This window comes from Dendropsophus ebraccatus, chromosome 5 (genome assembly GCF_027789765.1).
Source record: "Dendropsophus ebraccatus isolate aDenEbr1 chromosome 5, aDenEbr1.pat, whole genome shotgun sequence".
Taxonomy (NCBI): domain Eukaryota; kingdom Metazoa; phylum Chordata; class Amphibia; order Anura; family Hylidae; genus Dendropsophus; species Dendropsophus ebraccatus.
Genome location: NC_091458.1, coordinates 130,321,963 through 130,348,037, shown reverse-complemented (window position 1 = coordinate 130,348,037; position 26,075 = coordinate 130,321,963). Strand labels below are relative to the sequence as shown.

General features: G+C 41.9%; 1 protein-coding gene across 2 annotated transcripts in view; it reads right to left on the bottom strand.

Moving 5' to 3' along the window:
- Window positions 1-303: 303 nt before the first annotated feature.
- NCMAP (non-compact myelin associated protein) overlaps window positions 304-26,075 on the bottom strand; it is a 51,902-nt gene continuing 26,130 nt past the window's right edge. Inside the window, exons 1-4 of one of the 2 annotated variants that reach the window (XM_069971267.1) lie at window positions 7,291-7,342; window positions 5,633-5,722; window positions 1,866-1,950; window positions 304-922 (exon numbers count right to left, since the gene is read on the bottom strand). In XM_069971267.1, the coding sequence (XP_069827368.1) occupies window positions 781-922; window positions 1,866-1,950; window positions 5,633-5,717 (312 nt within the window). In that variant the 5' untranslated portion in view covers window positions 5,718-5,722; window positions 7,291-7,342 and the 3' untranslated portion in view covers window positions 304-780. Of the gene's footprint in view, window positions 923-1,865; window positions 1,951-5,632; window positions 5,723-7,290; window positions 7,343-26,075 lie in introns of those variants that run through there. The other variant, XM_069971266.1, reaches the window with a different exon arrangement.

Sequence of the window (26,075 nt, the reverse complement as noted above, 5' to 3'; positions counted from 1 at the left end):
CCAAATGACTTCCATATGACGAGACTTATCTCTGGTATTATGACCATAAACCCCAAAATTTGCCAAATAAACAAAAATAAATTGTAAATAACTTTTGTCAACTTTCTGTACTCAGCGATGTTTCCGAACATTCAGGCCCCAAAATAAATTACTTCTACATACATAGGAAACACTGATTATTTATACGCTGTGGAATCGCTTATCTCCCAATGTGTACATTTCCATCGACGGATTTACGGACAGAGGCAATGTTGTATCTACTTTAGCTTTCCCTCTCTCCAATAGACATTGACTGCACAGTGGTACTTTGTCATGGATTTCTGCTCAGCACAGTGATTTTAATGAATAATGGCGGGAAAAAAACAGAGAAAGTCCAACAATCGACATACATCCTTTCATATATAAATATAAATAGGTATAAGTAAAAGCCATCACAAGGTCAGTCATGCTTCCAGAAATGTACCCCAGTCTTCCTGTCCATAGTACTGGTCAGATATAAAGTAGATATAAGATACAAGAGATGTCAGGAGGCTTTCCATTCCCTTTTTGTGGCCATTTTGAATCCCAACACAATGGCTTATGTCTCAGCTCATCCGGTGTGTAGGAGGTTACTAGAGGATAGACTTATGAATGTCTTGGAAGCAAAGACCTACTATCACATTCTCAGTGTTTCAGTGAAGATCTGAGGGTGTAAATAGATTATTCTAAACTAATTGTAATTGTAAATGAAATCCAGCTCCACTTCACTCCAGCAGCAGCAGCAGCAGGCATTGGCGGCAGTCATCGGTTTTCCAGGTGGATGTCAGGTGGAACAGATGTTAAAGACGTCGGCTGGCTGAGGGAACTGTGGTGGGCCCTTGTGCTTGGTGTGTTTATGGTTTTAGTGCTTTTCATTCCCAGCTCTCTCTCTGTTCGTGTGCGCCTGTGAAATTAAAAGTAGGGAAAAATATATTTTTATTTATATATATATCATGTATTAGGTGATTTATCAGTAATATCATTTATAACTTAAAGCGAATGTACCACTAGGTACATCACTTGGTGTTCTATACATGAATAGACTGGCGCTGGCACGGGGTGCTAGTGCTGTGATCTTTTTTTTTAACATCGCCCGATTTCCGTGCATGGCGCCGCTCTGTTCCCAAGCACTGGGCTGGAGATGAAGCACTGGGGACAGGCCCCCAGGCTCCCAGTGTGACAATCTCCCCTCCCTGACGTGGCTCCATTGATTGTAAAGGGGCTGCGTCACACAGGGGAGGGTGGTTCGTCACAGTGCTTGGAAATAGACTAGCGCTGTGCATGGGAACTGGGCGTAGGTTCATAAAAAGAACCACAGCATTGCCATCCTTGCGCCGGTCTATTTATGTAAAAAACAGCAGAGAGCACTGTGTCAGACCTGAAAGAAAACACAATTTCCTGCAGGACATACAGCAGCTGATAAGTAGAGATGAGTGGATTTCCCCAAGTTTGGGTTCGTATGAACCTGAACTATCTGCATCTGACTCCCGCTGTCTGCCCGCTCCGTGGAGAGGGTGAATACAGCCTAAGGAACGCCTAGAAAACTGGGATACAGCCATTGGCATAGGCTGTATCCCAGTTTTCCAGGCGGTCCTCCGGCTCTATTCACCCGCTGCACGGAGCGGGCAGACAGGGGGAGTCAGATGCAGATAGTTCAGGTTCATACGAACCCGAACTTCGGGAAATCCGCTCATCTCTACTGATAAGTAGGGGGAGACTTGAGATTTTTTAAATAGAAGTAATTTTAAAAATCTAACTTTGACACCAGTGTTTGCTGGAGTACCCCTTTAATGTCACATGTGTCTTATTTTGCAACCCTCAGAGTCACTTATATAAATTCTATATACCTGTTATACATCTTGAGGCTGATAAGGACCAGTGAAAATATTATAATGACACCGATCACAATAGCAGCAACTATCGCACCAGCACCTGGAAGAGGGAGAACAAAACACAGTTGATAGATACTTTGAAACTTGAAAAGTTTATTGATCTAAAGATATAACATTTTCAGCTTTTTAAGAAACACTTGCCATGATGGTGTGTAGTAATTCAGTATTGCTGCAGGCTATCGTTTATTGAAAGAGTAGTAGATGCTTGGAACAAACTTCCAGCAGATGTGGTTGATAAATTTACAATAACTGAATGTAAACCTGCCTGGGCTTAACATATATCTATCCTAACATAATAATAAAAGAAATAATATCAGGGCGGAGTAGATGAGCCGGGGGTCTTTTTCTGCTAACAATTTTTATATTTTTGTGGGTGTTTGCATTATTTGTGCCAGAGCCTTCAAACTATGCTGTGCCACTTATAGCAGTGCTGTCCCTTTATGTGGCAAAGGGCCTAGTGGCCCCCCCTTGGAGCTGAACTGTCAGTTCCTTCGTCTCTAGGTACATGTCAGGCTGTGCTCACGTTTGTGTCAGTGGCCGTATTACACAACTCGACTATTGTGCAGCCCTCACCTTTAGTGTAAAATAATAAAATATATACATACCTCTCCACACTCCCCAGTGTCTTCCTGGCTTCTGCCTGCTCCCTGCAGAACTGTAGAGGCGATCTCTGAAGCAACAGGCTGTTCAGCCAATCACTGGCTGCAGCGCTGTCCTGTCTCAGCCAGTGATTGGCTTCTTCTGTCACTTCAGAGACCGGCTTTACAGTTCTGCAGGGAGCGGGCAGGGAGCAGAAGCCAGGAAGACACCAGGGAGCAGGGGCGTAGCTAGGATTCACAAGGCCCCATAGCAAAAAATTTTAGGAGGCCCCCCCTCCCCTATGCACAACACAGCACTGCATATATATACATATATAAACATTGAGTCACTTACACACTGCAGTACAGTAGGGGTACACGCAGAAAGAATGCAAACACTGGGGAAACTTTCCTAATCCGGGACCTGGTGAATTGCAAAACCAAGGGGTTGGTGTATTTATGTACCTGCACCTGCCCCCTTGATTATGTGGGAAAGACGAAGCGCGAGCTTAGAAGAAGGATCCTTGAACACCTAGGAGACATTCAGCACAAGAGAGATACACCCATTGCACGCCATGTGAATTCCGTACATGACGGAGATCCTAAATGCCTTAAATTTTCCATCATTGAAAGGGTTCGGCCGTCAGTACGAAGAGGAGATTGGGACAGGAGGATACTGCAGAAGGAAAGCGAATGGATCTATAGGTTCCGATCTCAAACTCCGGGAGGACTTAATGAACGCCTTACCTTCACTTGCTTTATTGAGACATAGTACAGGTTGATAATCTGTGCCAACACTTATCTAGATACCTGTGGTCACCACACAACCTCTTTCAGGGTTAACTCTAATTAGTTTTAACCCCACAGTTTAGTGCCGTCAATTTTAGTAGCTCAGTTTGTGGGGATATAGTGCGAGAGAGGCACCGCCCCCGTTTCTATTATGTTGGTGCAACACTTTTGAAATCCTTTAATCGGTCAGTTAGACCTAGTGACGTCACCTATTTATGTATGGTCCCTTAATTTCATATCCCCTTGTCTCGGTAATAATCAGTTTAGGGCGAGTGTTAGGGACAGGGCAGGGACAGGTTCCGGACGGGGTCGCCCTTTTTAGGGCGAGTGCTCCGTATTAGAATAGGACACTAGGGGAACTGTTAGGGCAATTTAAGGACAGTTAGTCGCTGTGTACCGGGCAATTTAGACCTTTGGGATTCCCAGGGACTAACACTTTCTCCGATATCTAGCCCCCTGACCGTTTTACCACTAATTTATGGTGACTCTAATCCTAGCTGTCCTTCTGTGGTATCATACCTGTCCCCCCTGTGCGGCAATCATTGGCCTTTTTTACCGATTTGTTTGGTTTCCCTTCACTAATCTAACAGGCCCGTTGTGCCTTTAATTTATGCCTCCCATACTCTTATAGACAGGGGATGTGCCATATACACAAGTAGAGACACGCTGGTGTTGGTTTGCACATTTCCTGCTGTGTAGGTCTATTAATCACCTACTGGAAAAAAAATGCTTTGTGTATCTGATTGGTGGAATTTAAGATTGGGTATGCGTAATTTTGTGAGCGTTGTGGATACGTACCATGGAAGGAACTAGACATGCGGTCCACCCTGGCACGCATTCTACCAGAGCTCTATCATGTGACCTAGCACTGGGCCGGTCATGTGACTAGCGGGAGATCACCTGGTTTCTCCCGACGCTGCGTTCCACGATGAGTTGCTGCGTTCCACTTGGGACGCTGGTTAGATCTATTATGAGACGCTGCGTTCCACTTTGAGACGCAGTAACGTAAGCGGGGGGCGGCGCCGTTCACTCTAAGGGCGCGAACCGCTCCAGTATATTAGCGGGGCGGGATCGAGCCTTGGCGTCCTCGGCACTACCATGTGAGACTGGACATCTGTCTGTGGGGATCGTAAGTGGCTCGTTTGAGCCCGGTTTTATTATGGCACTGGTTGGTCGATTGTGACACTTTCCAAGTATAACTTATATTATTTATTGAGTGAAAGTTTAAAGTGCCTTTGCATTACTATCCCTTATTGTCCTTAGGGACACGGGATATAGTGGCAACATATATCTTGTTGTCATTTGAGTTTACTGGTTTGGTCTCCTGATGATCCCGGAGGGGAGAAACGCGTTGAGACCGGGGTGGTAGATTGATGCCACTATACTGTATACATATGCAGCGATTAGGGTTTAGTGTGGTAATAGATGAATAAATAGACACACTACCTCTATACTATATTTTTGTTTAGTGCGGCATCATTCACTAAGTTTTTCTATGTTTGTTGATTTATTTTTTGGACCACGTTTTTAATGTATATCCAATAAAATTTGTTAGAAGTTTTAAACCTACATGTTTTCAGTGATAGTTGTTTCTATGTTCATGTAGTGTACCTACATCCATCAACTATTTAGGTGGAAGTTTTTTTCAGTGACTGTTGTACACGCAGAAGGACAGAAGGACACGCGCTCTTACCTTCTCCCCCGGGCCCCGCTCCTGCACGGGCCCCATAGCAACTGCCTACCCTGCCTCTATGATAGCTACACCACTGCCGGGGAGTGTGGAGAGGTATGTATATGTTTTATTTTTTTTTCCTTTATTTTTTTCCACTGGCCGCACATCTTTATTACATGTAGCGATGCGCAGTCAACGGCCAATGATTTTTAATCAGGACCAAAAGACACGATCAGTCGATTTGCAGATTCCTTTAAAAAATGTAGAAAAAGAATCACAGTACCTAGTTCTATTCGTCCAGTATAATACAGGACACCATTGATGGAAACTCAGTGGGATCCATTAGGCACCATTGGTGTCTGAAATATAAGGAATCTTCCGATGGAGTCGGCCAACAGAAACAATGTGTTGGATGTGAACATGAACCATTTGGGTATGAGCTCAGTACATCAGAATCTGATGGTGCTATACTGTATACTGTAGATAAATGTGTGTACTGATCACCATAGCTAGCAATTGCCACATTAGTCACAAAAGAACCAAGCATTGTTATTCTCCTTTTCATGATATCTAATAATACCAAGTAGAACAATCATCAGAAGTATAAACACGGACGTGGAAGGGGAATTCGGCCAGATAGCAATATACATGGACGTCAGATTGGAAATTATATTTGTACTTACTCTGATAAAGAATCTGTTCCTGTGACTTTGTCGTCGTATTTCCTGGAGATACTGTTGTGTTTATTAATTGAGGTGTTGTTGCCATGACAACTATAAAAAAAACACATAAGATAGCAATTAAATAATTGTTGTAGACTATGGCACCTAATCAGCATTTACTTTATGTGAATGTGCTTAAAGGGATGTGCAAACAGAAGTCTGCACGAGCTGCCACAGAAAATCCTGGACTTAGAAGCCTCCTTACACGTAGTGACACTCTATGTCACTATACCTGTGGGGAAATATTGTGTTTTTTATAGGCAAAGTTCAGTTATTTGAGAATAACAGATTGGCGGCGATTGCAAAACTGATATACTGTTGTTTATTCTACATTGATGCAGCGTTTTCAGTATGGTAACGATAAAACTAATATGAATATATATTTAATTAATGCCTGAATGTATTGTATATATATAATTTTATTTTTTATTATTATTATTTTTTAGTGTTTTGGACTCCTATTCATAAAGATTGCATGTAAATGACTTTTGTCCACTAGGGGGCAACACAGTCAAATAATTATATTGTACAAGGCTGCCTAGAAGATGGTTGACTTAAAGGGTTCCTGTCATGAAACAAAACTTTGATATGTCAGAGAGACATAATTCATCAGGGTACAGCGACCGGAGGAATGTTTCAACCTGGTGGTCTTATCAAGCATAACGACCGCAAAAGACCGCCAGCTCGAAACATCGCTGCTTTGGCTGTACGCTGATGTGTGAATAAACACGTTTGCTGTTACCTGTGGATGCTGTGTGATCCCTTTTTCACAAGTCTACTTTCCCCCACCAAGGATTTGGGGCCTACCTGCGTGCATCCTTTACCTATATTTTTGGTCACTGTTGGGCTGCAGCGGATGAGATCTCCGTGACCCGACTGAATCCAGAAGCGGGACCCGGCAGGATTGGGTGAGTAAAGGGGGCTGTAGCGGGGGGGTCGGGAGCCTGTCACCCCGGCGCGGGGGGTGACAGGTTCCCTTTAAACCAACATCATACATATGGCCACTAGGTGTCACCCTTCCAGTCAAACTGCTATCCATGCTTCCTATGTGCTGATATTCCCTCTTTTCTCTGTTCACAAAAAGAGACCAAACACAAAGTCCGCGCTCACAGACATGGCTTGGGATTGATAGCCATTCCTAAGCATGCACAGAGCACAACACGTCTTCACTGTGCATGTGTACAGCTGCTGTGTCTAAATTCAGTAGCAGAAAATCCTGGGGGTGCTCGCATTGTATGGTCAGCTCTCCTGTCACACGGCACCAAACGAGCATTGTCTCCAGGTAAGTATGCATAGATGATAGGCTAATTATAATATTACCTTTTTGCTAATTATAGTTATTGCCCTCAGTTAATATACAACCTACATGATGAACAGGTTTCCTTGCATAAGCATGTAAAGGTCTGGGACTTCCTGTGTTTGGTCTTGTTTTTTTGAACAGAAAAAAGACTAAATATCGGCACGGAGGGAACAGGGACCACAGTTTGGCCTAATGTATAAGGTTAATTTAAACATAGAAAACTTAAAGAAAAAATAAAGTAAGAATATTGCAAAACTGCTTGCTATCACAACATTTGCTGATTTCTGGTTGACGTCTGGGTGTTTAGTCTGTCACTGACCGTTAGACTGGGGAGATGGGCTTCATAGACTTATAATGGAGACTGTCACCTGCGGTGAGAAGGAAAAATCAGGGAGCTGGACAGAGAAGCACTAGGCTCTATCTAACCATAGCTGTCAGTCTGGATGCCCAGAACACCAACCAATCAAAACGTTTGACATTTTGAGGTTTTTTTAAAGTGACAGTGCGTGTTTAAGGACATATGATTGCCACTTGGCATTGAGCAATTTATTTTTCATCAAGCGAAACCTTAAAAGAACAAATATTTTCATGCAGTCCATGTCTACCGCGGACGATTGCTCAGTATATACTTCTATTTGGCAGAACACTGCTGTCTTTATAAACCCACCGGGATCCTTATCCATGAAATATTTTCTCCTAACCACTTCCATGATTCTGAAATCTACCGCATATCTAGGGAATCCTTCACAGGGCAAACTAATAAGCCCTGGTTTTCTTAAGGCGAGAGCCCTTGAAAAAACTGACTGCCGCGCTACTATATGGTCCATAATGCATTGCTAGCCTCTATGAATAGCTCATTATATTTGCTCAATAACATACAATGAGGCTCTGTATTAAAGCGTACACATGTAAAGAAGCAGCGGCCATAAAACACTTCATATCTGAGTTACTACTGGGTAAATATCATTCGGTGGGATTTTTCATATGCATTAAATAATGCACTATTTCCTCTCTAAATTTAATTTACATGTTCTCCTAGATACATAGAGAGCTGTTCACTTAATTGCACTGACTACCTATTAGTTCAGGTGCTTAGTGTACAAGCAAAAGGGAAAAAAGTAAGGTCACTTTCACTCCTCTAAACTCAGAGAAGAAAAAAAAAATATTTAAATAACTTTTTACTTTCACTGCAAATTAATCATAGGGCCTGTCACTCTCTCTAAGCCCATAGAGTAGCTGCTGCTCGGTCAGATGGTGGTAAGATTTACTGACAGTAATTAAAGGAGAAATGTCAAAAAGTACATCCTCCTAGCAGATTTACGTCAGTACTTCTTAAAATGTGTCAAAATGGAGCGAAAAATTTGGTTTATCAACAAGATTATGTGTAAAGAGGTTTTCCGGGCTGAAATGATGGATGGCCTACATGTAAAATAGGCCGATAATTGCTGAGGTGCTGACACTCTGCATCCCCATGATCACCTGTTTGGAAGAGACATTTAAAGGGATGTTTATTAAGACTGGCATAGTTAAACGGCGGTCCTAAGTTAGGCCCTGCCCCCTTTTCTCCCGACAAATTCACGTAGAAGCGCATGCCTCTTACTGAATCAGCTGTGCGTCTGACCCTTCGCCTGATCTGCTTCCAGGTGTAGATTTGAATCATGACTTATGCCACGCCTCTTCCTTGCCTTCCTGCAACTCCCCCGCCCCCACCCCCACCCCAAGCACCCTCTGCCCTATCAAGTCATACAGAAGATGTACACCAGGGAGAAGACGCGAATCTGGGTCTTCTCCCTGGCATACACCCAGGTCGTTGGTTTTAATGTCCTCCTCAGTGTGTAGTTGTTCAGGGTTACTGCAGCTCAGCTCCTAATAAAGTGAATGGGAGCTAAGTGGTAGTAACTCGGAACCTACTGTACACAATGAACAGCTCAGTTTACTGTGTATTACGGGCACTACGACTCTCCAAACAGCTACCAATTGGTCATCAATTAGTTTAGCCCAGAAAACCCCTTTAACAAACCATCCACAAGACCCCATATGCTTGGGAGATCAACTAAAAATCCTCTTCATCTACCAGCTTAGGCTAGGTTCACACCACATTTTAGTTGTCTGTTTAACATGTACAGTACATGGGAAAAAAACATGCGAAAATGGATGGTAAAAACGGATTTCGTTGTAGGACATTTGTTGAGTTCTGTTTTCCACGGACTTCGATTATTTAAAAAAAAAAAAATTGACATTGATTTTTTTTTTTAATTCTTAGAGTACAAAAATGTGTGCTGTATTGTTTTTATTATGTACCCCATACAGTCTGGACACCTACTGATACATATAGTAAAAATTCAGGAGCAGTTATCCCAATAGTGTCACAACTCCAGTGTTCACTAATGGCACCAGGAACACCAAACCACCTACATCCAGTCTCAGTTTTCTTCTGGATATAATTGCTGTATATATCTCGGAACTGACTGGTGTTTTTTCTTCTGGCACATTATATAGCAGTGTTAAAAAACGGCAATGGTACCAATAAAAACTATAGATCACGGTGCAACAATTAAGCCCCCAAACAGCCCTGTAGGTTGAAAATCACAAAAAGGCAACGTTAAAGAGGTTGGCCACTTTAGAGTAAAATGGTTTCGTGCGTAGTATAAGTAAGGGTACTCACTACCCCATAGAGCTAAAATAAGACTCCCCTCCTCCAAGCTGTGCTGTCCAGCTCTGTGGTGATTCTGTCTAGAAGATGGCTGAGCATGGAGGAGCCTGTGACCAGGCCTCTATAGCCATATACAGGCTGTGTAGTTGACACTGGGGGGCGGGGCATGGTCACATGCTCTTTCATGTCGGCCATCTTATGGACAGTCTCACCACAGAGCAGGGCAGCACAGCCTGGAAAAGAGAAGCTTGATATTAGCTCTATGAGGTACATAGGGATCTGCTGTCAGTATATACAGTGAGTAAAGTTTAAGGCTATGTTCACACTACGGAAAATAACGGCCGTTGTCCGCACCGCAAAACTACAGCCGTTGTTTTGAGGTTCCCTGTAATGACTGCAATGCAATGTAACTACAGCCGTTGAATTCACACTACGTATCAGATAACAGCCATTGTTTATATGGCCCCGTGAAAAATGAACATGTCAATTATTTCCGCTGGTAATACTGCAACAACGGCCGTGGATTTCAATGCGGCCGCGAACGTAAAACTTATATCTGCCGAACTTGATTTTGATGTAAAAAATTTTCTGAGTGGTTTCTCGGGCTGGGCTCAGTATTTAAAGTAAATGACCTGTTTCATCCCATTTATAAACATGCTAGGAATCAAAATTAAACAACGGCCGTAGTTTCACGACTAGCCTGTACGATCGTAATTCTACGGCCGTAGTTTTGGTCGTAAAAGTCTGGCCGGTGAAAACAACGGCCGTTATTTTACATAGTGTGAACATGTAAAAGCCTAATACTGTACACTGAACAATTTTACTAAAATTGCACTTTTCCCCCCAGTTTCACCCCACAAAGTCATACATTTTTATGGTATGTTAAAAAAAAAGTCATTACAAAGTAAAGTTGTTCCTGACAAGCTAATAAGAGTTATGGCTCTTAGAAGGCGAGGAGGAAAAAAAAAATGATTGCAAAAATTAAAGTTGCCTCGGACCACAAGGCCAAAACCCACTGTGTCCTTAAGCATTTAAAGGACCTATTACGATTACAGATCCCATTGTAAATATTTCCTTTTTTTAAATCAAAATAAAAGGTTTGCAGAAAAATTCTCGGGCTTTTTACTTTCTGGCAGTTTATCAGGATAAATGTTTATTTCCATGATGAAGTGGACCATTGTTTATGTGATGTTAAATACGAAGCCTCCCCAGAGTAGGTGAGTATAGCACATTTCCGTGCTGAGCTCTCACATTTGCGCTTTCATACATCCATTTACGATCCCAGCCTGTTTATTTATATGCGGACGCTGTCATGTGATTATTATGGTGCCAGGATATGCAGAAAGATAAAATCACAGCAAACAAAAATCATAGTGAATGCTCAGACTAGTCCGACGCTAAAAGCCCCAAACTGTGTATTTGAAAAATCCAAATTTTTACAAAAATTTATTGGGGAAATTACTGTGCCTGATCTTTTTTAATCTTGATGAAAGATGTTATTTAGAATTAGAAAAAAAGAACACCAATTTCTGCCCAAAAAGTGGCGCACAGGACTTTTCTCGACATTTATTATGCATGTTAGACTCTTTAGAGACCCTTTTCTGACTGTACATCAAAAAATGTGCCAAAATGTAGCATACTAATACACTAAACATAATACATAGGGGGAGATTTATCAAACTACTGTAAAGTAGAATTGTCTTAGTTGCCCCTAGCAACCAATCAGATTCCATCTTTAATTTTTTCAAAGAGTCTTTGAGGAATGAAAAGTGGAATCTGATTGGTTGCCAGGGGCAACTAAGACAATTCTACTTTACACCAGTTTGATAAATCTCCCCCATAATGTTGAACGAGAATGCTTGATTGCACAATCAAGATCGGTGCTCAACCGAGCTCCTGTAAAGATAGCCAAATACCTTCCATAACTGATGGCCGAATGATCGTTCAGCTGACGGTTATATCGCCCGCTGTGGTAACCTATATAAGTTTGATGATGTCTTTTGACTTCAATTACATGGGAAGTCCCATGAAAATAAAAAAAAGCTGGTACATCACTTTATTTTTTTTTTACATGAACAGACCGATGCAGGGATGTGGATGCCACAGTCTTTTTTTTTTTTTTTTTTAAACAACCGCCCCGTTCCTGCACACATCCCTGGTCTATTACTAAGTGCTTGAACCACTGGGGGTCTCCACTGTGACGACACGCCCTTCCCTCTGTGACGCGGCTCCTTTAGAATTAAGGGAGCTACTTCACAGTGGGGAGGGGAGATCGTCACACTGGGGATGGCAAGCCTGCCTCCGGTGCTTCATGCCTGGCCGGTGCTTGGTAATAGACCGATGGCGGTCTGTTCATGTTAAAAACAAAAAAGCTTTGTACTAGTGGCACATACTTACTGGTCCCTGTGGCTCCTGGGCCGGCTGACGGCGGTCAGCTGTCATTTTTTGCTGGAATCTGGGTAGGTCACCCAGCTCTTACAGCTGCAACTTCAGGGCCCGGCTAAGCGATTGCCGATCACTTATTTCACAAACAAATATGCAAACAATTGGCAAACTATTAACGATAATTTAAAAAAAGAAAAAGACAAAAATGAACAATTTTTCATTCGTCGTTTGATCATTGGGTGCTATTACATGGACAGATAATTACTCATTTTCGATAGTTTTAGCAGATTTTTAAACAGTAATTGTTTTGTGTAATAGGGCCTTTAGCCTGGTACGTGACATTGCAGCTGGAAGAGCCAGGTACATGACATTGCAGCCGGAGGTACTGCAGGAGGCGGCTGTTAACTAGCCCGGGGTGCGGAGCTAAAGGGTACGAGGATAGGTGAGTTTTCTTTGTTTATTATGTTCCTGCACCCCCCTGCCTTTCTGCTCTTTTGTAATGTCATGGGACTTCTCCTTTAACTTCTGTGTTACTAAAACCAGGACAGCCAAAAAAAAAAAAAGTAAGCTGGATATATCCTGTTTCAGGGTCCATTGACACATACAGAAAAGTAGTTTTCAACAGAATGTACAAATGTAGTGTAAATGTAGCCTGTCAGACATTAAGCCTGTAATGAATAGATTATAGACAATAGATTGTAGATTATAAAACAACCAAATCAATTAGCTCTAATGCATAAAGGATTAGTGACTATTACACACTCACACGCTACTGTGGGTTCACTGAAACCACAAGACACCACAGGAAAAACTTTGTACGCCTTGGTGAGGCACCATTTAAAAATGATACATGATCATTGACATATTTTGAGCAGTAGCTCATAGCAATCGATACAGAATAGGGGATGGCGAAATTTACTATGGTCGCTTTTAGTGACTGACGTCAAAGTTTATGTATGGTTAACTTCAACAATCTCTTTCGAGGTTGTATACAGGAAACTCAAGCAATCCATACTAAACTGTATACAGTTTGGACAGTGACACAAGTCTCATAATTTATCCTCTGTATTAAATGGTGTGTAGCCTGGGGGGGGCACTTCAGGGGGGCCCAGAATTCTAACAACTTGGTCTTAAACAACTGTAGCAGGCGACCACCTTTCAGCCACTACTGTATTGTAGGATCAGGATGTATGTCGGACATCGAGATGACAAATCAACAATAAACAATGCAAAAGCATGCAGGGAAACACTGCCACAAAAATATGGGATTGAAGTGCAATTTTAAGCTTTTAGTCACAGTTTTTTCCCCTTTATTTCCACAGGCTCAAAAGTAACTAGACTAATAACATAATGATAAATCTAAGGATTATTGTTAATACCTGGATACAAATAATTGCCAGTCAGTTTCTTTCTGAATTCTGGAATACCCGGACATGACCAAATGCTGGGTTTCCACCTTTGCAACGGGCCTTTTCTTTGAGTTTAGAAGTTCTTGGGTTGCTTTTGTGCTATGTTTTAGGTCATTGTCCATCTATACTGTGAAGCCCCATACTAAAATTTCTTTTGAATGAATTTGAGCAGACGTAAAGCTCAACACACCACAGAATTTGTCCTTCTACACCTATCAGCAGACACGTCATTGATAAACCAGTGATCCAGTGCCCGTGTAGGAAACAGACAGAAGACCCTATTACACGGGCCGATCTGGAGGAGCAAACGAGCGCCAACCTGTCAGATCAACACTCGCTTGCTCCTTGTTCTCCGCTAACTGCCGCTGCTATTACACACGCCAACAGCAAGCGGGTGAGAGCAAGAGGGCAGAGGGAGGGGCTCCCTGGATGATCTTTAGCCTATAGGAGACAGCAGCGGTCTGCTGCTGCCGCTCCTATTACACAAAGCGTCTGCCAACAGACCATTGTTATCGTTCTAAATTTTTTCAACAAATTTAACGACAATGATCAGCTGACATCGCGCATGTCGGCTGATCGTTGCCTTTCAACAGGATGTATTACACCAAGCGATTATCTATATTGTGCTATATGTGGTGTTTGAGCAGTGTTAATATCATGTCCCAGTTTTGTTTGGTTGGGTCAGGTTATTCAGACCCCTACAAATTATTACATAGAGTTAGAAGAAATGCTTCACTCCCCAGCTCGCAGTGATCTCTGTCTCGCAGCAAGAGATCCTGTCTCTTTGGAGCCAGATAAAAATGGCAGCAAGCCAGAGAGTAAAGCGCTTAGCTCAGCACTTCTCCCAGCTCTAATGATTGGTGGCAATTTGAACACACAGACTCAAAACTTTTGACATTTCTCTAGGACATGTCATATTTTATTTATTCTTACAGTATCCATTTAAAGAGACTCTGTCAGCAGGTTTGTGCTGTCCAATCTAAGGGTAGCATAAAGTAGTGACAGAGAAGCTGAACAGAATGATGTATCATTTACATTGTTCTGTGAAGCTGATTCAGAGATATCCTCCTGAATAACATGGACAATAACTAGTCCTTTCTATTATGTGCATGAGCTCAGTAGTCCTGGATATTCATGAAAAGCAGAAAACTCCACCAGCTGCTTATCTATCCATGCTGTGTATAGGCAGACAACTTTCAATCAGCAGCTGGAGGGTGGGGGAAGTTCTGCAGTGTGAAGCCCATTCTCCTGCATATTAGGAGAATGGCTGAACAAAATGATGTAAGTAATGCACCAATCTGTTCAGCATTTATATCACTAGTTTATGCTGCCCTCATTTAAGGCAGCATAAACCTAGTCACAGATCCCCTTTAAATAATCCAAGTAAAGAGCATGTGACATCTTACCCTGAGGGGCAAAATGACTTGTCTCTACCTTAGGTGACACTAACTACTGTGGACATGCTTAAAATACTTGGTACATTTGTACATTCTGCCATGGATATGTCTTCTCTTTAATGTCTTTATGCAAAACGTATTAAATGCTCAGTACCTAAAATACGTTTATATTACAGACCCCTTAAACCTACAAATTAATAAATTCTTATGGATAAAATCTTATACTTTAATAATAGGAAAAAGACTAAGATTCCACAAGAAAACTTAAAAGGCTGAAGAATGAATGAAAACACTGGGAAAACATTATAGAAGAAAAATATAGTAAAAAGTAATATGCTTAGCAATAACCGTCTCTAATGACTGTAGATCAGTAGTAGGGATGGTCCGAACCTGCCGAGGTTCGGGTTCGTACGAACCCGGACTCTCGGTAATGATTCCCGCTGTCTTAAACCTCCGTGAAGAGGGTGGATAAAGCGGGAAGACCACCTGGAAAATTGGGATACAGCCTATGGCTGTGGCTGTATCCCGGTTTTCCAGGCGGTCCTCCCTCTGTATCCACCCTCTGCACAGAGGTTTAAGACAGCGGGAATCATTGCTTAGAGTCCGGGTTCGTACGAACCCGAACCTCGGCAGGTTCGGACCATCTCTAATCAGTAGTTGTTTTAACTTCTGTAAAGTAATACAGATAACACTTGGAGGGCATAAAGATCAGCATGTGTCACCTCCAGGCTTTGGCCATTGAAACACGCTATGAAATAATACTATAAAAAGAAAAATGTATCCTTTTTTTTCATAATTATTCATAAATGTTCTTATCCGTATAACTTGACATAATTTATGGGTGTCTGGTTTAGACAATCACATCTTGTATTCAGGATTCTCATGTAAGCAGCCGAAATCAGAATGCCAAACCATCCAATACAATACAAAACACCAACTCAAGCTACAAGAGACTATCGCAAGCAATGTCCCAGAGCACACGTGGACCTCCTATGAGATACCACAGTCCTGGTCCAAAGTGTGATTGGACCAGCCCTCTCACCACATAAAACACAGACTGATAGGGAAGGGAAATAAGTGAAGAACACAACTGTCCATCACTATTTAGTCTATAGCACCTGCAGCCCGGCTAAGGGCCCTATTCCACCGGACGTTTATTGTTCAGATTATCGTTAAATCGTTCAAATCCAAACGATAATCGTTCGGTTGAAATGCAGTTAACGATTAACGACCGAACAAGAAATCGTTGAACGCTTTATAAGACCTGGAAGTATATTTTTAATTGTTGCTCGTTTGCAAAATGTTCGCAAATCGTTCGCATTGAATAAGACGTCATTCGGTCGTTCACAGTAGATACGAACGCAATAGCGAAGAAATAGCGAAGAAAAAACTATCGCAAATACGATCATAAGTAATGATTATCGTTCCATGGAAATTAGTGAATGTTTTAAGGTCTTTCGCAATGACGGTCGTTTGAGATTGTCAATCGTTAACGATTATGCCAACGATAATCGTCCGGTGGAATAGGGCCCTAAGGCTAGCAGAATAACCCAGACGGGTGTGGTGGAAACTGTCAAATGCTGAAATAATGGTACTTTTACACGGTGCGATAATTCGCCCGATCGCACGATTAACGATTTTGAATGAACAATGTTTTTTTTATAATGATCAGCGTTTAGACGGAACGATACATCGTACGAAAAATTTTCTATGCGATCGTTTAAGCCTATCTCACACATAGGGGAAATCGTTGAAAGAATGTTTACACTGAACGATCTGCGAATTTTTTGCGAACGATCAACAATGATTTGAGAACATGTTGAAAGATCAAAATGAACGATTTTTTTGCTCGTCGTTTGATCGTTCGCTGCGTTTACACGTACGATTATCATTCGAATTCGATCGTTATTGTGCAAAAACAAACGATCAATCGTTCCGTGTAAAAGGACCATAAGGCTAGCAGAATAACCCAGACGGGTGTGGTGGAACCTGTCAAATGCTGAAATAAGACAGGTAGTTCAGACTGGTAGAAAACATACATACTGAATCTAGTGTCAAAAGCCAAGCCAGATATTGGTTATTGCTTTAGCTTATAGAGAAGGGTCCAGTACATGTGACACGAGAATATTCAAAGCAAAATTCCCTCTCTTTTAGCTGCATTTCAATCAGTGAGCTTCTCTGGGCCGGAAGGAAGACCCATCAGGGCTTTACATAGCGTGTTACATTGTCCAGAATTTGCATCTGAAATTTAATTTAATAAAAATGGCCTGAACGCTATAAATATACACAACTGCGTGCCTCCATTTATAAATATTATGTGGGTGGAAAGTCTCTGAATCCCTGACCCATTCTACAGAAAGAAGCAAGACAACAGCTGATAATCATTCAGAGGATTATTTCAGAAACATCTTGGGCAAGTAGGTTTTCGGTTTTCCTTATTACTAGATGTCGGTGGTGTGCAAGGCAAGGAAAGGGTTGATGTTGTTGCTGTCTAATGCAATTATTCCGAGGATACAAACGTTTGATTAAACATCCGGTCGCTCGGCCCCACACTCTCGCTAATGCTGTATATCTGTTTGTCATTTCACACAAGTTGGATTCAGCCGAAGCACAATGGAAAAACAATAGTAATGTCATATCAAGTCTGTTTTAGACTCCTAGTAACTGTCTTACGTGTTGTTGAGCATGCCCACTGAGTGTTTTTATTTTTATGCAGTCATGTTTATAGCTGTGTCATTTTATGGGACTCATGAATTACTGTGCATTGATTCTAATCATTGTAAGTGATCTTTAGTAGACTTGTGAAAGAGTTTGTTTTTCTTCACACCCAATAAACAGATTATGTTTCCTTAAGAACTGAGGGTATTTACTATGAAGCCCATAAATAAAGATGCCACCCACACACACTGGTTAAAAAGAGGGTGTACAGTACAGAAAAACATGGCTGCTTCTTTCCAGAAACAGGGCCGCACCCACCATGAGTTGTGTCTGTGTCAGGACCGTAAGACCAGAGAAATCAGGCAGGTAAGACACAAGAGTGAGCCCTAAAGCTAGACCCCCCAAAAAGGGTTCTGCCTACTTGCCGACCTAACCCTAGGCAGTCAGTGACAACTGGTCGACAGTCCCTCCCTATGTAGCAGTGCACACAAAACAAGACAAACAACACAATAAAGAATGGTCAGACAGATATATGTCAAAACTGTAGATAGCAAATACAACACCAAGTCAGCAAGAAAATGAGAAGTCAGAGAAGGGTAAGCAAGAGGTCAGAAGATCAAAATAGCAAATAAGGGAAAACGCCAGCCAAATCTGTATAGACTTATAGCAAACACTGAAAGAAGAGTCGGAGGTATGTGATGTCAGAGTCCAGGTCCAGGGCGTGATTGGACCAGTCCTCTGACATTCCGACCACACAAATCACAGGCTAATAGGAAGGAATGAGAGTGGTGAAGGGATTTGTCAATCACACCTAGCTTAACTGTCTGCAGCCCAGAACAAGGTTAGCAAGTGAAACTGACAGTATTTAAATAGAAGTAAATTACAAATATACAAATATAACTTTCTGACACCATGCGATTTTAAAGATTTTTTTTTTTTTTGCCAGAGTATTTCTTTAATGGAATGGGTGGGCTACAGTACCAAGACAAGCGATAATATAATATTACAAGATATGAGCACAAGATTTCATGTGATGGAACGCTGATCCAGGGATTTCGTTTGATGGTCATATTGGAGTTGGAATTTCACACTCCTTTTTCATTTTAAACAATACTACTAAAAGATATATTTTAAGGGTGTGGTTTCACATAATAGGGATCTTATACCCCAGGCCTTTGTACTTGTCGATTTGGTGTGACTATACTGGTAGTGGGTACCCCTGGGCCACCTATGAAAGCATTTTGGTTTGAATTATTTTCTTCAGATTATACTTGCCTAGCTGTCCTCTACTGTATCATTTGTGTCTCTTGTTGCCGACTTGTATGTCTGACCAGCAGAGGAAACCGTCTGCCATGGACCTGCACCTTATTAATTATGCTGCTGCATTATCCCTGATACTTTGCTAATTCTCTTGTTGACGACCCGGCTTGCTGTTCATGCTTATTCGGCCTGTTTCCTAGTGCACCAGCACTGGCATCTTGTTCTTTGGACCAGCCACTACCAACACCAGAACCATGCTTGTGGAGCGACCTTGCGTTCTTTATGTAGTGTCCCACTACAGGGGACACTTAGACTGCACTACCCAGTTTGGTCCATGGCACAGCAGGTCCACATCCGCTTCTAATTTACACCTATAAACATGTACTTGCCCATAGATTACTATTGCATGAGTTGGATGTAGATAAATTAGTTTATCAAAGATTAAAAGAAAATGAGTGCATAAAGTTCAATCCCTGGGACCCCGTACACCACTGAATATATATCAGTTCAACTCTTTGTTATAGCTCAGTTTTTTTTGAGAATGTCTTTCCTCCTGATAGCTTTTAAATGTTAAATAATGCCAGCCCTACAGTGCAATTTGGCAAAAAGGTTGCATGCTTCTGCCAAGCACATAAAAGAGCTTTTATCAATCGCACTTACGGACCCTTCTGAAAAGCCGTACCCAGGGATATTAAATTCCTTTCCATAATTACACGGTGTGTCCAGATTGTAATCCCATCCCGTCCCGCTAACTATTATTTTATTCTGGCTGTTATAGTGATATGGGAACAGGTCAACAGAGAAAATGATGTATTTGAGCAGCAGTCATTTGATTTACTTATTTGCTTTTATCGTGATGCCATATTGCTTGTGATGTCCCGCCACAGGTGTTACTGGTTTATACACCCCTTGCAAAAGCTTGTACTCTAAGTGGAAGTGGTAATGAAGTTGTACCCAAGTTTTGCCACTACTATTTATCTATTGTACTCGTATATTGCACAGCTGTAGTGAACAAGGGGTTATTGTTTGTTGGTAATCTGCGTACTAATAAGAGCTCTTTCTCTTTTCCACCTATCTCTATCCTTTTCTTTTTCTCTGCACTTTCTTCTCCACCACTCACAGGAGGTATTGCACACCCTGTAGGAAGATATTGGGATTAATAAAGGCTAATTTTAGACCTAATTTGCAGTGACCACAATCCTGAAATCTTATTGTTTTCATTCTGGCCACTAAGCCTAATAACTGGCTGACACTTTCTGTTCCATAAATGTCACTCCTCCTTGTTATCACAGACAGGACTACAGTAAAAGGTGACACCAAAATATAGATAATACCAAATCTATTACTATTCACAATAGGTGATGCTCACAGCTCAAATACATCTCTCCCTACACAATGACCTCTGCACAGGTGAGAGTATGTCTAAAATCTCTTCTACACAAATAAATAGGTTCTACTCCAGTCTGTTCTTTCCTATGCACTTACCTCCCCGGCTCCAGCACTGGGGTCCGCTATCCTCCGCTCCGGTTCACGACCTAGGTCCTCACTCAGGACCAGGAAGTGGCCGGGGGTCTGGGAACAAGTGCAGAAACATTTTGTGCAAAGTTCATGATTACATGATTATATTTTGTTTCTTTTAAGTGGAATGCAGATATGTGGACAGGTATTTTTTCCTTTGACGTCTTTCTGCCGCATTCTTACTCTTGTAAGCAAACAGTTCCCACTGAGAACAAAGGCGGATTGGATTCATTGGGCAAACGCCTTCTCTGTCTTTGTTAGCTGTGGTAATTATGCACTCATCATCCTGAACGTATGGTCATTTCATTACCCTGAATAATATATGTACCTGAGAATGCATATATATGTCTACCTGACAAGTACCACAGCTGTGGACACAATGCTAGAAACTAACCACATAGACAAACTGGCCATACACTAAATGTTTTTTTTTTTTTAAAGATTATGCACTCATGACAGAATAGTCTACAATTTGATTCTCCATGTTCCCCAGAGGCCCATGTCTGGGGTATCAAGACATTCTGTTGAACAACACCAGGGGGGACACCACTGAGTATACAGATGATGGAACTTAGAAAGTATGAAAACCCAGGTGGGAAGAGAATTGGTCTCTTATAGTATTAATTAGAGATGAGCGAAGCAGCCGGAAAGTCCTTTCACAAGCTTCGCAAATTTTAGGTTAAATCCGTTAAGATTCACGAATCAAATCTTAATGAATTTCAAAATCTTAATGAATTTCATTAAAACAGCCAAAACTATAGTAGCTACAATAGTGGGACTATTACAGAAGGGCGCATTTGTTAAAGCAGGTTGTTGTAAAAGTGTCAGAAATCGGAAAACACAATTTAAAAAAAAAAAATCAATCAGCCAGTCAATCATCCAATGTCCGCCATTCCTCTCCTCTCTGTCCCTATATCACTCTGTTAGTCTCTCCCTGCTCTGCTGCCTGCTGCCATCCTGCTCTCTCCTCCACACACAGCCTACTGGCCACTTCTGTTACTGAACCTCCTTATATAGAGGAGGTGCTGACATCCCCCACAATCAGCCCTCCTATCCTCTTCTTTTCCTCCTCCTCTCTGTCCCTATATCACTCTGTTAGTCTCTCCCTGCTCTGCTGCCATCCTGCTCTCTCCTTCACACACAGCCGACTGGCCACCTCTGTTACCAAACCGCCTTATATAGAGGAGGAGGTGCTGATATCACAGAGGGGCCTGCAGCTGATTGGACGGGCGCTAGGGATTATGGTTAACCCCTTTCTCCCACCCAGTGATGCTCCAGACAGCATGTTCAGCCGCCATTTTGTTTTTTTTGCAAATTTCCTTAACAAATCAGCGGCAATTCTCTTCGAAGTGTGAAGCTTATTTACAGTGCGATTCACAGCGAATCTTGACTTGCCAAATTTGCTTTGCTGCTCTCTGGTATTGAAAAAGAAACATTTTGGATTTTAAAACTCGACAGCAGACATACACAATGTTTGAACGGAGGGAATGACTTCTGTTTCTACTGACTATGCTAATGATGTGACATTTATAATTTATTTAAGTTTTTATGGTCCCTAATTAAGTATATTTGACACATATTGTGCACTTTCCTCTTAAGACCCTTGTCCTATGATGTTTCACTTCATCTGGGCAGGATATTTTTTAGTCCGGATCAGCATTTATTTAGAGGTAAGTCTTGTAACAATCGTTTCCATATATAATCAGCTTAGGCTTCAAAATGGGTGTTAGTTTTTTAATTTAATTTAATTTTTGATTTTGAAATTAAAAATGTTCTGTGCGGTTTATTGGGCTGGGGGCAGAATTCCAAATAAATCACCTGTTTCAGCCCGCTTAGAAACAATCTAGAAAGCAAACTTATATAATGGCCGTAGTTTCACGACTAGACCGTATGGCTATGTTTCTACGGCAGTAGTTTCAGGCGCACATGTCCGGCCGGGTGAAAACAACGGCCGTAGATTTACGTAGTGTGAACATAGCCTAACACTCACAATTTAACTGCCTGCATCTGGAAAAGTTGCCTGCTTCCCTCGGGAGTCATGGAAAACATGGATACAGCCATAGCTATATCCATGTTTTCCCGGCAGGCCTAGGGCGCCAACCAACTTTTCCAGATGACAAGACTTAAAGTCACTCAATCTAAAGTACCTACAATCTGCCCCCCCCCCCCAACCGCTTATAACTTCAGATAGCTGCTTTTAATCCAAGGTCTGTCCCGTGATCCGTTTGGCTGGTGATGCAGTTATTGTCCTAAAAAACAACTTTTAAACTTGCAGCCCTGTGTCAAACTGGCGTGGCCTAGAGTGTCTTTGCTCTAACTTTGCACGACCCCTCCGTCCCTCTTTCCCACCCTCTTCATCATTAGGAATGCCACTGGCAGGTTTTTACCTATTCCTCTGCACTGAACACTGCACAGGTGCCTTAACGATCCAGCCCATGTGCAGTGTTCTCACAGCTGATGAATAGGAGAAAACCTGCCTGGGGCATTCCTAATGATGAGGAGGGCGGGGAGGAGGGATGGAGATGTTGTGCCAGCCTAATGCAGAGACACTCTAGGCCACGGCAGTTTGTAACATCGGCCATGATTTCTACGGTCCTTACGTAGTGCTGCCTTCTAAGGAGTCCCGGCCAGAGTGTATACACATGGTATACACTCCGGCCAGGACCCCTAGCGGCGCAGCAAAAAAATTACATGTCGGTTTTCTGCTGCTGCAGAAAACCTGTCAGTGCACACAATGGAACGTGCGTGCCTGCATCCGAATTCAACTGCAGCTAAGATTACCGACCAGTACTGCACTACCGGCCGGGATGATCTTCTCTGACACCGGCCATTCCGTGACCTGGCTGGGTCACAGAACGGCTGGTGTCTTACGCCATGTGAACATGGCCTAAAGGTGAATGTCTGTTTGTCCTCTATAGACGTCTGAACCACTTAACTGTTTGATCCCAAATTTGGCATGTAAGTACATTGGGTGCCCAGGAATGTTCATCTAAAGGTCCTAAGCAGGGTAGGTTCCAGGTGTATGTGGGCCCCTGGGCGACAGAGCATTAATCGTCCCCTTTTCAGTACAACTCATGCAGTAGAAATAAAAAAAATAAAAGAGAAGTGGTGCATTCTTTCCAGTGTGACACCGTGCTCTCTGTTGACATCTCTGTCCAAAATAGGAGCTGTGCAGAGCAGGAGAGGTTTTCTATGGGGATTTGCTACTGAGCTGGACAGTTCCTGTCACGGACAGAGGTGGCAGCAGAGAACACAGTGTCAGACTGGAAATAATCCATGCAGGACATACAGCAGCTGATAAGTACTGGAAGACTGGAGATTTTTCACTAGAAGTAAATTGCAAATCAATATCACTTTCTGAAAACCAGTTGATTTGAAAGAAAATAAGGAAAATAAGAGTTTGCACAAAACATTGCAACTTTTTCATACCCAAACATACCGTATATTTTCATTCTACTGTTGAACTACTTCCCTACACCCCTCTCCTTTCCCTCCTTCTGGATATATTCATTGATTGGGCTGTTTTCCTTCTGTGGCAGCTTCTGGGTATAGGTAATCTGGCTTCCCATAGAGTATAAATGTTACACTGTGCCGAATATTCTTATATATGGGGTCGATAACTGTCAGGATGAGTGTTATTAAAAGTGCTCGGCCAGCTTAACATTTATGGCCCCCTTTAAAATCCCAGCATCCCTACTGTGGTCACCCGGCTTATCTCAGATCAGGGCACATACTAGATAACACCAGGCTTGGTGCTGGTGAATAAGACACTGTTATACTTCCTAACTGAGGATGTTAAGAATTTGCTACTGAATCAAGAAGACACGAGTTTGTTCACAGGGCAGGAAAACATTTTTGTATTATGTTTATATCAAATTTCTTGGATTTTTTTACAAGTGGGTTGTGAATGACTCACAGCAATTGAATACAGCTGTGCAGTACTGTTCACATAATGAATACGCTCTCAGATTTGGCAAAGAATCGCCTGCCTGTAATATTTTCACAGCAAATAACGGGCTCTTTTTTAGAAAGACACTTCAATTCCCTGTGAATTTTTACATAAAATCATGTAATATTGTGTGTTATCCAGATATACATCATCTGGTTAACGTCAAGGTGAAAAGCACATTACTCTACCGATATAATATAGGTAAATGGAGCAGTATGGGCTCAGTTTTAGGAGTTCTTACAATAATGGTAATAATGTAATCTAGATCTGTAAGATGGCAAAAGCTAATTTTTGGCTTTAAAGTGTCTCTGTATCCATCAACCCACCCCACCAAACCACTAATACCCTCCGGATGGTACTAATGCTTTTTAGTTTGTAACCTACAGGGTCTTCTTTTTTATGACCTGATCTCTAGTTTTCATTTGTACCATGTGTCATATTTGTTAAGATCTTTAATTTTTTTTTTTTACTCTTTTTTACTAGATTGCATACACTGGTCAATGCAATGTCATTGCATAGCATTGATCAGTGTTATCTGCAATCTTCACATAAAGTCTGCCTGTGGCAGACTCTATTAGAAGATGGCAGAGCTGACTGCATGGAGATAAGTAAGAGACTTCGGGCTGTCAGGGTCCTGATCGGACAGTGACAGTAGTGCAGCACTGATTAATGGGTGGGTGTGTGATTGTGGTGGTCAGTCATTAACAGTGAGAACCAGTGAGAATCAGCAGTCAGTAAGTAAACTGCAACAGTAGAGGGTCTAAGTCATGACCAAACATGAGGAGATCAGAACTTAAAACACTATTGAAGTCCATGGAAGAAACAATCACAGGAACCGGGCATAGGCAGATGTCTGTTTTAAATAGCAAAGGTTAAACTAGCATGGGACCCTGAGGCTGGCCCTAGTAGGTTTGGCATCCTAAAGCCGTGACTGGCAAACCAGTCCTCTTATTAGCAAGGCTAGTAGCCCTGGAGATGGTGCAATGCCTAGCTGTAGAGAGTCAGAAGCAGCGGGAAGCAGCAGATGGGATTAGCACGATAGCACAGAGGGGTAAGCATGTGAAAATAATTTTCTAATAGTATTTTTCCAAATCCCCTACCCAAACATAAGTCTTGACGATAACATTCTGACTGCCTGCAGCCATCACTATTAATAATAAAACAGTATGCAGCAAGCTCATCAGCTCCCCTTAGTGGTGGCTAAAGGCACCCAGCATATTGGCATTACACTCTATTTATAAGCTAGGAATTTAAACTTTGCTAAAAATTAAAACCGTAAACTCATTGATAAAAATATAAATGGTAGAGAATTTTCGACCGAAAACACAATGTCAACGAAGAATAAATAACACCCTGAGGCAATAAAACTTGACTTTTAATTTCCAAATGTTAAAAGACTAGTCACAAAACAATACAAGACAAATAAAAAATAATAAGTAAGTAATAATTATAATAAATAAGGGAAATTTAGTGCAAACAACTGAACTAGCACATGGTCTGAAAGACATATTAGGAGGGATGTCTAGGTGGCAAGGGCAGAGGTGTGTGGTGTCCCACTGCGGGTGTTGCTATTCCTTACACCCCTGGTAAAAGTCTGTACGTGTTTGTGGTCTTGTTGTAACTGTAGTATTGCCAAAGATGACCACTAGATGTCGCTGTATAGTATAACCAAGGTCCAGAAGTTGCACAGCTGAAGTATCTCAAGGGTTATTTGTGTGTGTATGTACCAGATTCTGTTGTCCAGCAGGATCACTCCTTTATTCTATCCTATTCTCTCTTTCTTTTCCCCTTCTCTATTGCACCCTTTCCACCCAACCACAGCGCATCTTACATGCTGGTTTGGAAGTTAGTCCCTTGGGTGGAGGAGGAGTTCTA